At 44.6% G+C, this 12,544-nt stretch overlaps 1 protein-coding gene across 2 annotated transcripts in view; it reads right to left on the bottom strand.

The window, feature by feature from the left end:
• The window catches only part of CTNNAL1 (catenin alpha like 1), a 138,171-nt gene that overhangs the window by 60,967 nt on the left and 64,660 nt on the right, over nt 1-12,544 (bottom strand). The window contains exons 5-7 of one of the 2 annotated variants that reach the window (XM_054018540.1): nt 6,732-6,821; nt 6,252-6,422; nt 1,815-2,015 (exon numbers count right to left, since the gene is read on the bottom strand). In XM_054018540.1, coding sequence (XP_053874515.1) covers nt 1,815-2,015; nt 6,252-6,422; nt 6,732-6,821 — 462 coding nt within the window. The remainder of the gene's footprint in view (nt 1-1,814; nt 2,016-6,251; nt 6,423-6,731; nt 6,822-12,544) is intronic. The other variant, XM_054018541.1, reaches the window with a different exon arrangement.

The following is a 12,544-nucleotide window of genomic DNA, read 5'->3' as shown; positions in this document are numbered from 1 at the left end:
TGGGGACCTATTGTCTGAAGCCTATGGAGTCACAAGAAAGGGTGGCCGCAGGCAGGGAATAAACGTCACCAATGAGGGCTCTTCCCAATCACAGTTCCCATAGAAACAATAGTGAGAGGGTCAATGATTGCAACATAGCCATGGGAGCAGCATCTCATTAAGAAAAATGAACATCTTTGGGCAGACAAGCACCCAGAGAGGACTGTACTGGGAGCTGGGGTTTCCGGTATAGAATGAAGAACTACCGGACTCGGGACCAGGGTGGAGGTTATGAGTGTTGGGTTTGATGGCTTAGCAAGATCACAAATACAGAGAGGATTCCCTTTGGCCAGAGTCAGGCTGTATTCCCTACAGTAAGCACCTTTGTCCATCTTTGCAATGGACAGTGCTCCACTTGCTGCAGGGACCCAAACGGTCACTCATCTCCAATAATGGATGGTCACAGCCATCTTTGGAAAATATACTATGCTTGCATTCCACAGCTAGTACACACTGCTACTGGGGAGGAGGTAAGAAAGAGAAGAACAATAAGGAAGACAGGTTTGTCATCAAAACCCAAGTCTACAAATTATATCCTCAAGCTCAAAGCAAAGCTGCTGTGAAGAGCTGGTCCACGTGGCACAGAAGCAGCAACACTGGGGCTGTGTTGCAGTTACCAGATTATATAGGAAGAGTTTAGGAGGAACCAATATGTTTAGCCAATTAGCTACTTTTGTGCATTTGTGGGCATGATAATCATCAGTTAGTTCCAGACTCAAGAATTCTGTGTATAAGATAAAGGACTTGATAGACAGTTACGTTACTAGTGACTCTCTTTCTGTAATGTTGCTTGTGTATTCTTCAACATGAGTCACATATGATCCTTGTTCAAAAGCTTTAAATATCAGTCCATAATTTTTTTTTTTAAGTAAACAGTAAGTAAGGTTTCTAACTGGACTACAGATTTAACTCAATATTTTCCAAAGTGTGGGACACTCTGCCTGGGAAAGCACAGAGGAGTCAACTGGGGAGAACCCAGGCCTCTCAATTATTCTCCAGAGCTTCAGCTTCCATTAAAAACATCAGTTTCCACTGTTAAGATTAGGAAGAAAACCTTGAAAATGTGACCCAAATAGGGGTGTGATGTCTGCCCATTTGAGCGGACACTCATTCTGAGTAGACTTTCAACATTACATCAGGGAGCTGATAGGGCTGCACAATTGTTTTCATATTCCTGAAAGGGAATTTAGCTTTCAAAAGTTTTGAATGTTCTGGATTAGCCTGTATACTGAGTTTCAGTGAAACAAATAAAACTGACCGCCTATACCAATTTAAAACCTCCACAAGGAACAAATTATTTTTGAACACTAAAAATATTGGAAAAAGTAGGACACATGATTAAGTGTTCCATTAGTATATTTTAATTTAAAATATTCCACTGGCTACTACTTTTGTTTTTAATTAAAAAGCTGATACTCTCTTTTTTTGGAAGAGAGAAAATAATTATCTCATTACTCAACAGTAATTCTTTTAATCAAGTAAGGAGCAACAACTGGCTCTGAAAAGAATGCCATGCAATTGTTCACCACAAGGATGGTGGCCAGAATTCAGAGCATTATGGGGGCAGAGAAGGACTAAAACAATGGAAAACTAAAATATCCTCAAGTCTGCAAGAGCGATGTAGAGGACTGGGGGAGAGGTCGTTATAATGAACTGCTTTTTGATATATTATATACATTCTGTTTTCTTAAACCAAAAACGAGAGTCTAAAAAACATATTTTTTTTTCTTTCCAAAGTATAGATGAAACGATTTACTTTGCTAAAAAGCTCTTACAGCTTGCATCCACACTGAAACCAGCTGCTCTAGTTCCATTTTAGCCTGCTTGGACTGTTCCAAGATGCGTTCTCTGTGCTCATGGCTGGTGTAGGCAGAATCAGTAAAATCTTCTGTGTGTTCCAGAATGAGTTCCAGCATTGTTGAAAGATTCTCTTTAGAGAGAAAATAAAGATTCTCCCGAAGACCTTCCACCTTATTCTGTAAAGGATAAAATTCAGTTCCCTGTAAATCATTCATGTAAATACAGATAGCGGATGTATCGTGCATTTTTTCCCACCCTTCAGCTTTTCTTTAGCCTATTGTTAGCACTTTCTGCCAATGAGAAATTATTTTACCCACCCGCAGCCATCCATTTTGTTTCTTCACCTACTAGCACCATTAGCAATGTAATTTGTGTCTCACCTCTGAAACAAACAGCAAAGTTAAGCATATTTCAATACATCTGTACTATAATAGTTCTGCTGTGAATAGGAAGATAAACCCACTCTAGTGACTGTTGCTAAACAATGTGGTATTCACGTTTTGTTTGGTCTTTTACACATCCTCCTGCATTCAAAATGTTTATAAAAATTTTACATATAGTAAAGGGGATATTCTTGGGCAGCCGCATCACGGGAATTTTGACCAAATTTTAGGTGCAGGGATATGGAAAAAAAGAGTAGCACAACCTCCAGGGAATGGATATATCAGATAAGATCAAAGTCAGGATGCAAAGGGCCAGGCTCTACCCCGATTGCCATCCTGAGGAATAAATCTTGGGCAGGACAGACTGTCAAGTGTTCAGCTAAGACATCCGTTTAATCAGAAACATGTTCTCGGTGGGATGTGATATCCAATGGGATTTTAGCAGAGCAAGATTAAATGAGCAGAAGAGATGATTTTGGATTAGAATGGTTTCTTCAAAATGACAGTTTGCTCTTTTACACTCTTTTCACAGAAGGGTGATGTTTTCAGTGTGTAGATTTTAAAATGTTAAAAGTTTAATTACCAACTATCAACTAGGAGCTTCCTTAGTCCACCCCTTAATGACTTATTTCAGGGAAACGCTGGCTGAGACATTATGGGTACATCTACACAGCATACTAAGCCCAGACCGGTGTGACCCATGCCTGCAGATTTGGCATTTCCATGTCTGCCCTTGAACATCCACAATGCATTGGAAACGCAGGCCTCACAGCCATGCTGGCGCATCCATACTACAATAAGCACACCCAAGTCTCAACTTCAGCTTTTGTGGGTTTGTGGGCTATTGCATTCTTGTCAGCTGTAGTTGCTCTAGGGCAGGGGTCGGCAACCTTTCAGAAGCGGTGTGCCGAGTCTTCATTTATTCACTTTAATTTAAGGTTTCGCATGCTGGTAATACATTTTAACATTTTTTTAGAAGGTCTCTCTCTCTATAAGTCTATATATAACTAAACTACTGTTGTATGTAAAGTAAACAAGGTTTTCAAAATGTTTAAGAAGCTTCATTTAAAATTAAATTAAAATGCTGATCTTAAGCCGCCGGCCTGCTCAGCCCGCTGCTGGTCTGGGGTTCTGTCCACCTAGGCCAGCAGTGGGCTGAGCAGGGCCTGCGGCTGGGAACCCAGCTGGCAAGGGGCAGGCAGCCAGAACCCCGGGCCGGCAGCCAGAACCCCAGACCGGCAGTGGGCTGAGCGGGGCTGGGGGCCCAGACCAGCAGTGGGCCGAGCGGCTCAGCCCGCTGCTGGTCTGGGATTCCATCCGCTGGCTCCTGCCAGCCTGGGTCCCGGCTGCTGGCCCCACTCAGCCCGCTGCCGGTCTGGGGTTCTGGCTGCCGGTCCCTTGCCAGCTGGGGTCCCAGCCACCGGCCCTGCTCAGCCCGCTGCCAACCTGGTGCTCAGGGTGGGGGGGTGGGGATGTGGGGGGTGCAAGAGTCAGGGCATGAGGGGTGGGGGGCTGGGGATGTGTGGAGGGTGCAGGAATCAGGGATGGGGTGCAAGGGGGGTGCAGGGGTCAGGGCAGAGGGCTGGGATCAGGGGATGCTCCCAGCCCCCTGCCCCCTGAGCAGCTCACAGCAGGGGGCTGGAGGGATACACCCCGCTCCTATCCCACTTCCCCCTGCCTCTTCTCAGCCTCCTTACCGGTCTGAACAGTGAGGGCGCTGGGGCTACTCTTCTCCCCTCACTGGCAAGGGCCAACGGCAGCAGGGAGGGAGGGAGAGGAGGCGGGGCTCGACGCAGCACGCTGGGGGAAGAGGCGGGGGAGGGGGAAGCTTGGCTGCCGGTGGAGCCTGCCCTACAGCAGCAGCTGGCAGGACCAAGCTTGCTTCTGCCCCCTGCCAAAGAGAGCGGTAGGTGGGGGGTGGAGAAGAACAGGCTGGGTTGGGCAGGATTTTTAATGGCACGCTGCTGCCTGACGGGGTCTGGCTCAGCCTGCTGCCGGGGTTCACCAACGGGCTGAGCGGGACCCTGGCAGGCAGCAGCGTGCCATTAAAAATCGGCACGCATGCCATAGGTTGCCGACCCCTGCTCTGGGGCTTGGTTCACAGAGGGTTGTGGGAGAACTTGTCTGTCTGTCCCATGGGAGTTAATTGAGACTGTTTTGGGTGATTTTACCCCATGAACACATCCTGCCAACCCATTTTGTGTCTGTATACTCCCAGCAGCCAGAGCAAAAGGGGTACTGTCATTCCAGCGGCAACCCAGTTGATGCTGCTCATGCCTTTTGCCTTAGTCACAGATTTCCCCTATGTATACCAGTGCTTCTGGAGCAGGGCCACAAGCACAGATTGGTTGGATCACATTGTCATGTGGACACGGGAATGAACAGCAGTAGGTCCTGAACTTTCGCATGAAGAAGCAGATGTTCCTGGAGGTTTGTGATCAGCCTTCCCTATCTTCCAGCACCAGGACACCCATATAACGGAGGTCATGCTGGTCCAAACAGAGATCACTATAGCGATGTATGCTGGCTACCCCAGACTGCTACAGTTTGGAACTGGCAAATCAATTGTGAGGGTTGTTGTGGCAGAGGTTTCTGAGCAAAGGATGTACCCAAAGTTGATGGGCATTACAAATGTTCCTGAAATAACTGCTGGCTTTCAGTGAATGAGTTTTCCAATCTACGCCGGGACCATGCAGGGACTCATGCCTATAAATTATACACTGGAAGCATGAGTACATAAGCCACAAAGGTACTACTCCATCGTTATGCAGGCCCTGGTCAACCACAGGGGCAGATTCATGGAATTAATGTCAGATACACTGGCAGGGTGCATGATGCCAGGGTGTTCCAGAGATCAAGACTTTACCATCATGGAGAAGCTGGAACATTATTCCCATTGAATGACATTCTGATAAATGGAGTTACTGTCCCTACTGTTATTCTAGGAGATCCCACTTACCTGTTGCCATGGCTTTTGAAACCATATCCTCATTTCAAAGGACCTAGCAAAAGAAGGTTCAGCTATACACTCAGTAGCTGTAGGAAGGTCCTGGAATGGGACGTGAACATCGTTGACTTGCTGCTTTATTCACTCTCTACACTGTTTTGTTGTCCAACTGATCTCCAACACTGCCATCCGCTTGGATACAGTTTTGTAGACCTGATCATTTCTTGTGCTCTTGATGAAGTTGAACATTTTTCCCACCTTGCACCAGAGTTTAACTAGAATCCAGCTCTGTTTCTCTGGTCAGCTAGCAATGCGCTTGATGCAGGACTTGATCTTACTGCTGGCCATTCAAATACATGCTGGCATTGATTGTGTTTCCAGTGGAACAGTCCATGTGGAAGTGAAGGATTAAATGCCAAACAGCTGCATTTGAACCAGGAGGTTGCTTTCAGTTCCTGGGAAGTGAGTGGAAAGCTTTGGGATTGAAGGGCTAAGAAACACAGCTGCAGAGAACTTGGGGATATCATTGTTGGACTCTCCAAACCTGAATGTGCCAACCTTGACTTGACCTTGCAGCCACATAGCAATGCCTGAGGCTTTGAATCATTTCAAGGGGGATTGAGGCTCTGACACACACCGTCCCCCTGCCAGTAGGGTCTGTGGGTCTGAGTGAATGATTTCAATGTGGACAGAAACGGGGCTTGGCCTTAAACCTGTGTCAGAGCCCAGGGTTAGTGAGTGTAGACATACCCTACTATCTGGGCCGCCTAGGAATGTGAGTTGAGAACAGCACTTCAACATAGCATATAGATCTGAATACATTTTGATCTACTCCCCTGAGTGTTAGAAGTGGTTGGAATATTAGCAGATGATGTACAGTGGCAGCATCAGACAACCCATAACCATCTTTTTTCAAACTATAATGAACTTCTGGGAGCTCTGTGCAAAGCCAGATATTGGAAACTGCCACTCATTCAAGGTGCAGAGAAATTAGTTTCCTACCATACATATGTATTTTTGAAATTTATGTTGTAATCAAATTCTTTTAAGCCACAGAATAATAATACTGTCTTTATCCTTACCTTGAATTCTTTGATGCTCGTATATATACTTATGGCGGCCATTTCATTCTCTCCACTGGGTTTAGAGTCAGTTACGATCTCTATTACCTGCTCCAAAGCTAATCTCATTCGGTGAAACACTCCTTCTTTGTTTAAACAAGCAGATTCACAGTCAGGATGCCTCAGACATGTCTTTAAAAATGAATTTAACATATTACCCAAAAGTCCACGTGTGGTATAATGAAATAAATACTCATTTCTATACCCAGCCTAAAGCAAAAATGTGTAATGTTATTACAAATTCCTTCAATTAACTTACTATTGCATATGGCAACATTTTTAGCATTACTCATGGAAAAGCCTCTCCCCAACATCATTTTACATTCAAATTTCTTTTGTTGCAATCTTTATAAATATAGCTGTGGAAACAGGGTTACTTTATTCTGCCAGCTACTATAATCTGTGGTTCACCAATACTGAGTAAAGTAGGTGAAGTCTTACCTTTGAAGCAGTGAGAAGCATCATGGTGCATTTCTCAAGCACAGCCCTAGCTGCTGCCATTCTAGCTTTTTTCTTTTCATCCTTTAAATCCTATGTAAAGAAAATGAAAACACTGAGTATTCTTGGATGATAGCTGAAGAAATTAGCTACTTATAAAGAAAGAAAAGGACCAACCAAAAGGAAAAAAGTTGTCTTTTTTTTTTAAGCAGCTTTATGATGTGAGAGTCTTGAAATATTAAGTTTCAGAGTAACAGCCGTGTTAGAAGTGGGCTGTAGTCCACGAAAGCTTATGCTCTAATAAATTTGTTAGTCTCTAAGGTGCCACAAGTACTCCTGTTCTTCTTTTTGAAATATTAGTCTATTCCCAACAGACAACTTCTTGGAAATCTAGAGTACGTACAGAATTATGACATCACAAAACAATAAAGAATGAAACCTGAGCAACTGAAGGGGGAAGACATTTTATGTCAGACTATTTGAAAACTATATTTTATTTCTGTTAACATCTATTTGAGTCAAACTCCTGGAAGAAAAGGTCTCCGATATATTCAATATCCCAGAGTCTACAGCTATGTCCTAAGAAAGCTCCCACTCCTTTAATTTGCTAATCCAAAGGAGTCCTCTTGAATAAACAGGAAGGCAAGACATGACATTTCTAATGTAAAAACCAAGCAAAAAAATCCATCCCAAAATAAAACGGTGTGCAGGGAAGTGAGAGGGAAAGGCAGAGGGAGAAATCAGACCCTCAACACATCATAAAGCAAACAAAAAGCATAAACCCAGCGCTTTTTTGTTAGGTCACCTTTGAAAAACTTGCCAAACCAAAGAATCATAAAGAAAGATGCTATAAAATTATTCTTCTTTTAAAAAGAATAATAGTATTATATAATTACAACCTTGGTGATTAAAATATTAAGTGCATAAAATTTTACTTGATGAAATACTTAACTGACTTAGCTAGAAACCAATCTATTTGTACAGAGAGGTACTCAATAGTAGCAGAAATTTGTCAGGAACTTCCCAGGAGAGGGATGTGTGTCACTTAGCCCATGGAAAGTAAGCCCTGGAAGAGGAGAGAATTTGAGGGCTATGAGCTGGAGAGAGGAAAGATGCTCAAGAGACATTAAAGTCATTACAAGAGCAAAGAGTTAAAGATAAAAGTCTTTCACACACCAGCAGAACTCAGTTGCATAGTGTCTTAATCTTTAAAGAACTGAGAGCCCTTTCATCACTCCAGCTCAAATACTCTTAAATTCTTCTTTGAGCAGATGATCATATGGGTGTTCAACCGTAGGCTGTACACTTGCCTGTGACCTCTCCAATGGAAATTGTAAATAGCAGCATCCACAAGACTATGCCTGCACAGTGCAGAACCTAGTGCTCCCAGGTAAGGGCATATAGCTAGGTGCAGACTCACCACCACTCCAACTCCTCCTCCTTCTCAACCACTTGAGGCTCAAAATAGAGCAACTGCAGAATGCCGCTTCCTAGATGCTTTTTCACCTTTCTTACTTATTTGCTTCAATGATTATTTATTATTTTTTCTAGTTTTGTTAATGTTTCTTAGTTGTAGCACAATTTTGTGCTGGGGGGGTGACTGGTTCCCCATGGGGTGCCGCCTGGAACTGGGGTACCACTGAGCCCCCCAACCCACCAGACTGGGCTCCCACTCACCCTATAATGCTGTGACAAGCTGCAGACACGCTCCCAGTCTCACACTTTCACCAGCACACACATAGGGACACACCCAGCTGTAGTACCATGCAGTCAGGCTTTCTGACCAGCCCCTGCATGGGAAGGCTATACAGCTAGGGCACTTACCAGCTTCTCAGGTGCACACCCCGCTGGAAGGTAAACCACAAATGATACTGTCTTGTGCTGCACAGAGAACTGTACAGCGTAAGCTCATGAAATTCACCCCCCACCCCAGTCTTGAGAGGACTATTCACAGCTTTCTGCCCCAAGTTATGAATTCCACACTCTGGTTTTAGACAAAACAAAAACAAGTTTATTAACTACAAAAGATAGATTTTAAGTGATTATAAGGGATAGTAAACAGGTCAAAACAGATTACCTAGCAAATAAACAAAAACACAGTCTAAGCTTAATATACTAAAGGGATTGAATATAAGAGCATCAAATTCTCACTCTAAATGATGATTTAAGGCAGTGGCTGACATTCTTAAAGAGCAAGCTGCACTTGCTTGCAGTTTAAAACCCCATGTATTCCTTTCATAAATCCCTCTAGCCTCGGTTCAGCCCTTCCCTCCAGTTCAGTCCTCCTTTCTCAGGTGTTTTCAGGAGTCTCTTTGGGCAGGGAGTCAGTGAACCACCACGATGATGTCACTCCCCTGCCTTAAATAGCTTTTGCATATGGTGGAAACCCATTGTTTCCAAGCTTAGTTCCCACGCCTTTCAGTGGAAAAACACTGGTATTCCAAGATGGAGACCAGTGCCACATGACTTGGTCACATGTCCCTGTAGGGTCACAGCAGCCATAACTCAGAGGCTGTTTATAGTATCCTCAGGAAGGCTCCCCAGTGGGAGATTAGTTTCTTCTAAAAACCCATTGTTCTCCCTAATGACCCTTCCCAGCCAGCTATCTAGACTGATTACATTCTGCCTAGTGGGCATTCTCCAGGAGTAAACACAATTGTAACAGATGCACAGACAATATTCCTAACTTCAGATACCAAAATGATACATGCATACAAATACGACAATCATATTGAATGAATCATAACCTTTTCAATGATATCTTACATACCTCATAGTTAGGCCATAATCATATCATAACGATATCTCTATGAAGATCACCGCTGCTTCAACTCCTTCTCAGCAACCTGAGGCTCAAAATAGAGCAACTGAAGAATGCTGCTTCCTAGCTGATTTTTCACCTTTCTTACTTATTTGCTTCAATAACGCTATTTATTTTATTATTTTTTCTAGTTCTGTTAATTTTTCTTAGTTGTAACAATTTCTTGACCTTGCAGGCTTTGTGGTCTATGACACTTCCCTGGACTATGCCTAAGGCCTCAAGGTACAAGCCCTATCAAACCTGCCCACAAATCTTTTCCTCATAGCAACAAGCACTCCAGCTGTCTACACTGCCTTGGAGAATCTCATATCCCATCCAAACGCAAAGTCTACTCAGAGTTTAAGGGCAGGTCCCACAAGGATAGAGAGGCTAGATTCAAGCTCTTCCTAATGGAATGCTCCTCATCTCCCACGGGTCTGATTCCCTCTCCCTGCCCAGTACATCGGGCTCAACCTCTCAGACCGTACCAGTGACTTCCAGTGCTCGGGGGCAGTTTCAGAGATGAAGGCCACTAAGAGAAGAAAACTCCTTTTTCCCCACCAAAGACTCTCGAAAGAGGAGTAAGTCACCTCTTAGAGCAGACTAATGGGTACAGCCTAGGCTCCAGCTGACTCTAGTACCAAGATTTTGGTACCGCCTAGATGTCGTCTCAATTGGAGAAATCATCAACGAAGCAGCACCAAGAGGCACCTTCCTCTGTACCATCTGACACCTCTAGGCAGTGAGATTCATCTAAGACCAGAGACTCTTAAGAAGACCACTTCAAGGGCACTGGTACAGACATCCTCTTGGAGCCAGAGAGACCATTCAGACCAACTGCTGGATCTCTCAGTACCATCTTCCTCTTGACATAACCACTCTAAGCGCTGAGACATCACCTCATCCACCTCTCCCCTACCACATGCATCTCTAGCCCTGCAACCATCTCCCTTTCAGGCCCTGGTACTGCATCAGGCTCCTACTGCTTGTTATCATAGCCCTCCAATGCCCTCCAGATTTCTTTCTCCCAAGGATCCCATCTCAGATGAACTGCAGTACCCTCTCCTAAAGGGCACTGTAAGAGACTCTTCCCCATTGCCACTTCAACAGTTGGTTACTGAACCCTTACTCGCAAGAACAAGACCTGATTCACTGCCTCCAGTACCAGCACCGATGCCCAAAGACTCACTATTCAACTCGGAAGATGACATCCTCAGACTCTGAGGTTTTCATACAGGGCTCTATCTCAACACTTACCACACCACGCCTCTAGAGACATACCCTGAGGAAGACTTTCTAGAGCCCAGCAGATGCCCTAGGTTCCCTGAGCACAAATACCTGTGGGGATCCTTCCCCTATCCACCTCCACAGTGGAACTACTGGAACGCCTGGGTAGGTTATGGCACCCAATCTTACAGGGTACCAGCCTACAAGAAACAACAGCAGGAACGCCTGCCAGTACTGCAACAGCCACTGGCACTGCAAAATAGCCCACCAGTACTGAATGTTTCCCTGCTACCCGAGGAGACTCGCGAGGAGCGAGAGCTACCAAATGAAGGGTTACCCCTTTCATCCAAGTCTTCCTTATCCCTGACAAGGCAACGATGCTCCTGCTGCCATCGCCTTCTTATGCAGATGACTTTAGGGCCTTCCAGGACTTAATGAAGTGGTTAGCAGAATCCCTCCAGATTCCATTAGAGGATGTACAAGAGCCTCAACATTCCCAGGTGGACATTTTACATATCATCCCCCCAGAGTAGGATATCCCTACCCATCAATGAAGCACTGTCATCACCAGCATGTAATCTATGACACTACCCCATCTACTTAAAAGAGTCAGATAAAAATATTACATTCCAGTCAAGGGAATGGAGTGTTTCTTAACTCACTGCCCCCCAACTCTTTGGTTGTAGACATGGTCAATGATTGTCAAGCCCGCTCCAGATTCTCTCCTTCTGAGAAGGTGTTTAAACACCTAGATTTCCTGAGTAGGAAAAGCTGTTTGTCAGCTGCTCATCAATTTCAAATCGCGAACTACAGGACCTTGATGGTAAAATATGATTTTTAACAACTATTCAAAGTTTGCTCATTTTCTAGAACAACTGCCACAAGACCAAAAGGAACAATTTCCAGCCCTCATTTCAGAGGCTCAGTTGACTGCTAAAGCTTCCCTGTAGGCTACTCTCAGTGACACTGACATGGCTTCACAGTCCTTAGCCACCATTTTAGAACCATCTGCAACAGGTCTACAAAGCCCCCAGAAGAGGATTACCCTCCTCTACAACCACCCAGCCTGCACCTTTCTAAGTGATTATTTTGACAATATGGTCAAGGGCCTCAAACAATCTTTTCCTCCAGACCCACCAACTGCACCATTCTGCCCTCTATCCTCCTTCTGGAGATTGCCTATTCCATTCCCTACAAACCTGGGAGCTTATCACCACAGACAACTGGATTCTAGGGGTGGTCACTATAGGATACTCCATTCATTGCCGTTCTGTCCCACCCACCCTCCCTTTCTTTCTTTCTCTTCAGGGATCTCTCTCACAAGGATCTTCTAATGCAAGAAGTCCAATCTCTCCCGCACTTAGGGACAATCAAGCCAATTCATTCTCAATTTGTTGGAAAGGGGTTCTATTCCAAATATTTCCTGGTTCTCAAAAGAGGTGAAGGTTGGAGGCTGATATTAGATCTCAGGAATTGGAACACCTACATCCTATTACAGTACTTCAGGATGGTGATGCTAGTTACCATAAACCCACCCACAGAAGCAGGGGGCTGTTTCGTTGCCCTCCACCTCCAAGATGACGCATGAAAATAGGCTATTCATCCCTTCCTCAAGCATTCTTTGCTTTTTGCAATAGGCTCAGAACATTACCAATACAGTGTCCTTCCCTTAGGATATCTATGGCCCTAAGGTCTTTATGAAGGTCCTCTCAGCAATAGCGTCTCACCTGTGCTAGTAGGGCATCACATTTTTTCCATATCTGGACGACTGGCTCCTTAGAAGCCGCTC

The sequence above is a fragment of the Malaclemys terrapin genome, chromosome 2 (assembly GCF_027887155.1).
Source record: "Malaclemys terrapin pileata isolate rMalTer1 chromosome 2, rMalTer1.hap1, whole genome shotgun sequence".
Lineage (NCBI taxonomy): Eukaryota > Metazoa > Chordata > Testudines > Emydidae > Malaclemys > Malaclemys terrapin.
The sequence above is the reverse complement of the archived record's forward strand: the minus strand, read 5'-3'. Positions and strand labels throughout refer to the sequence as shown.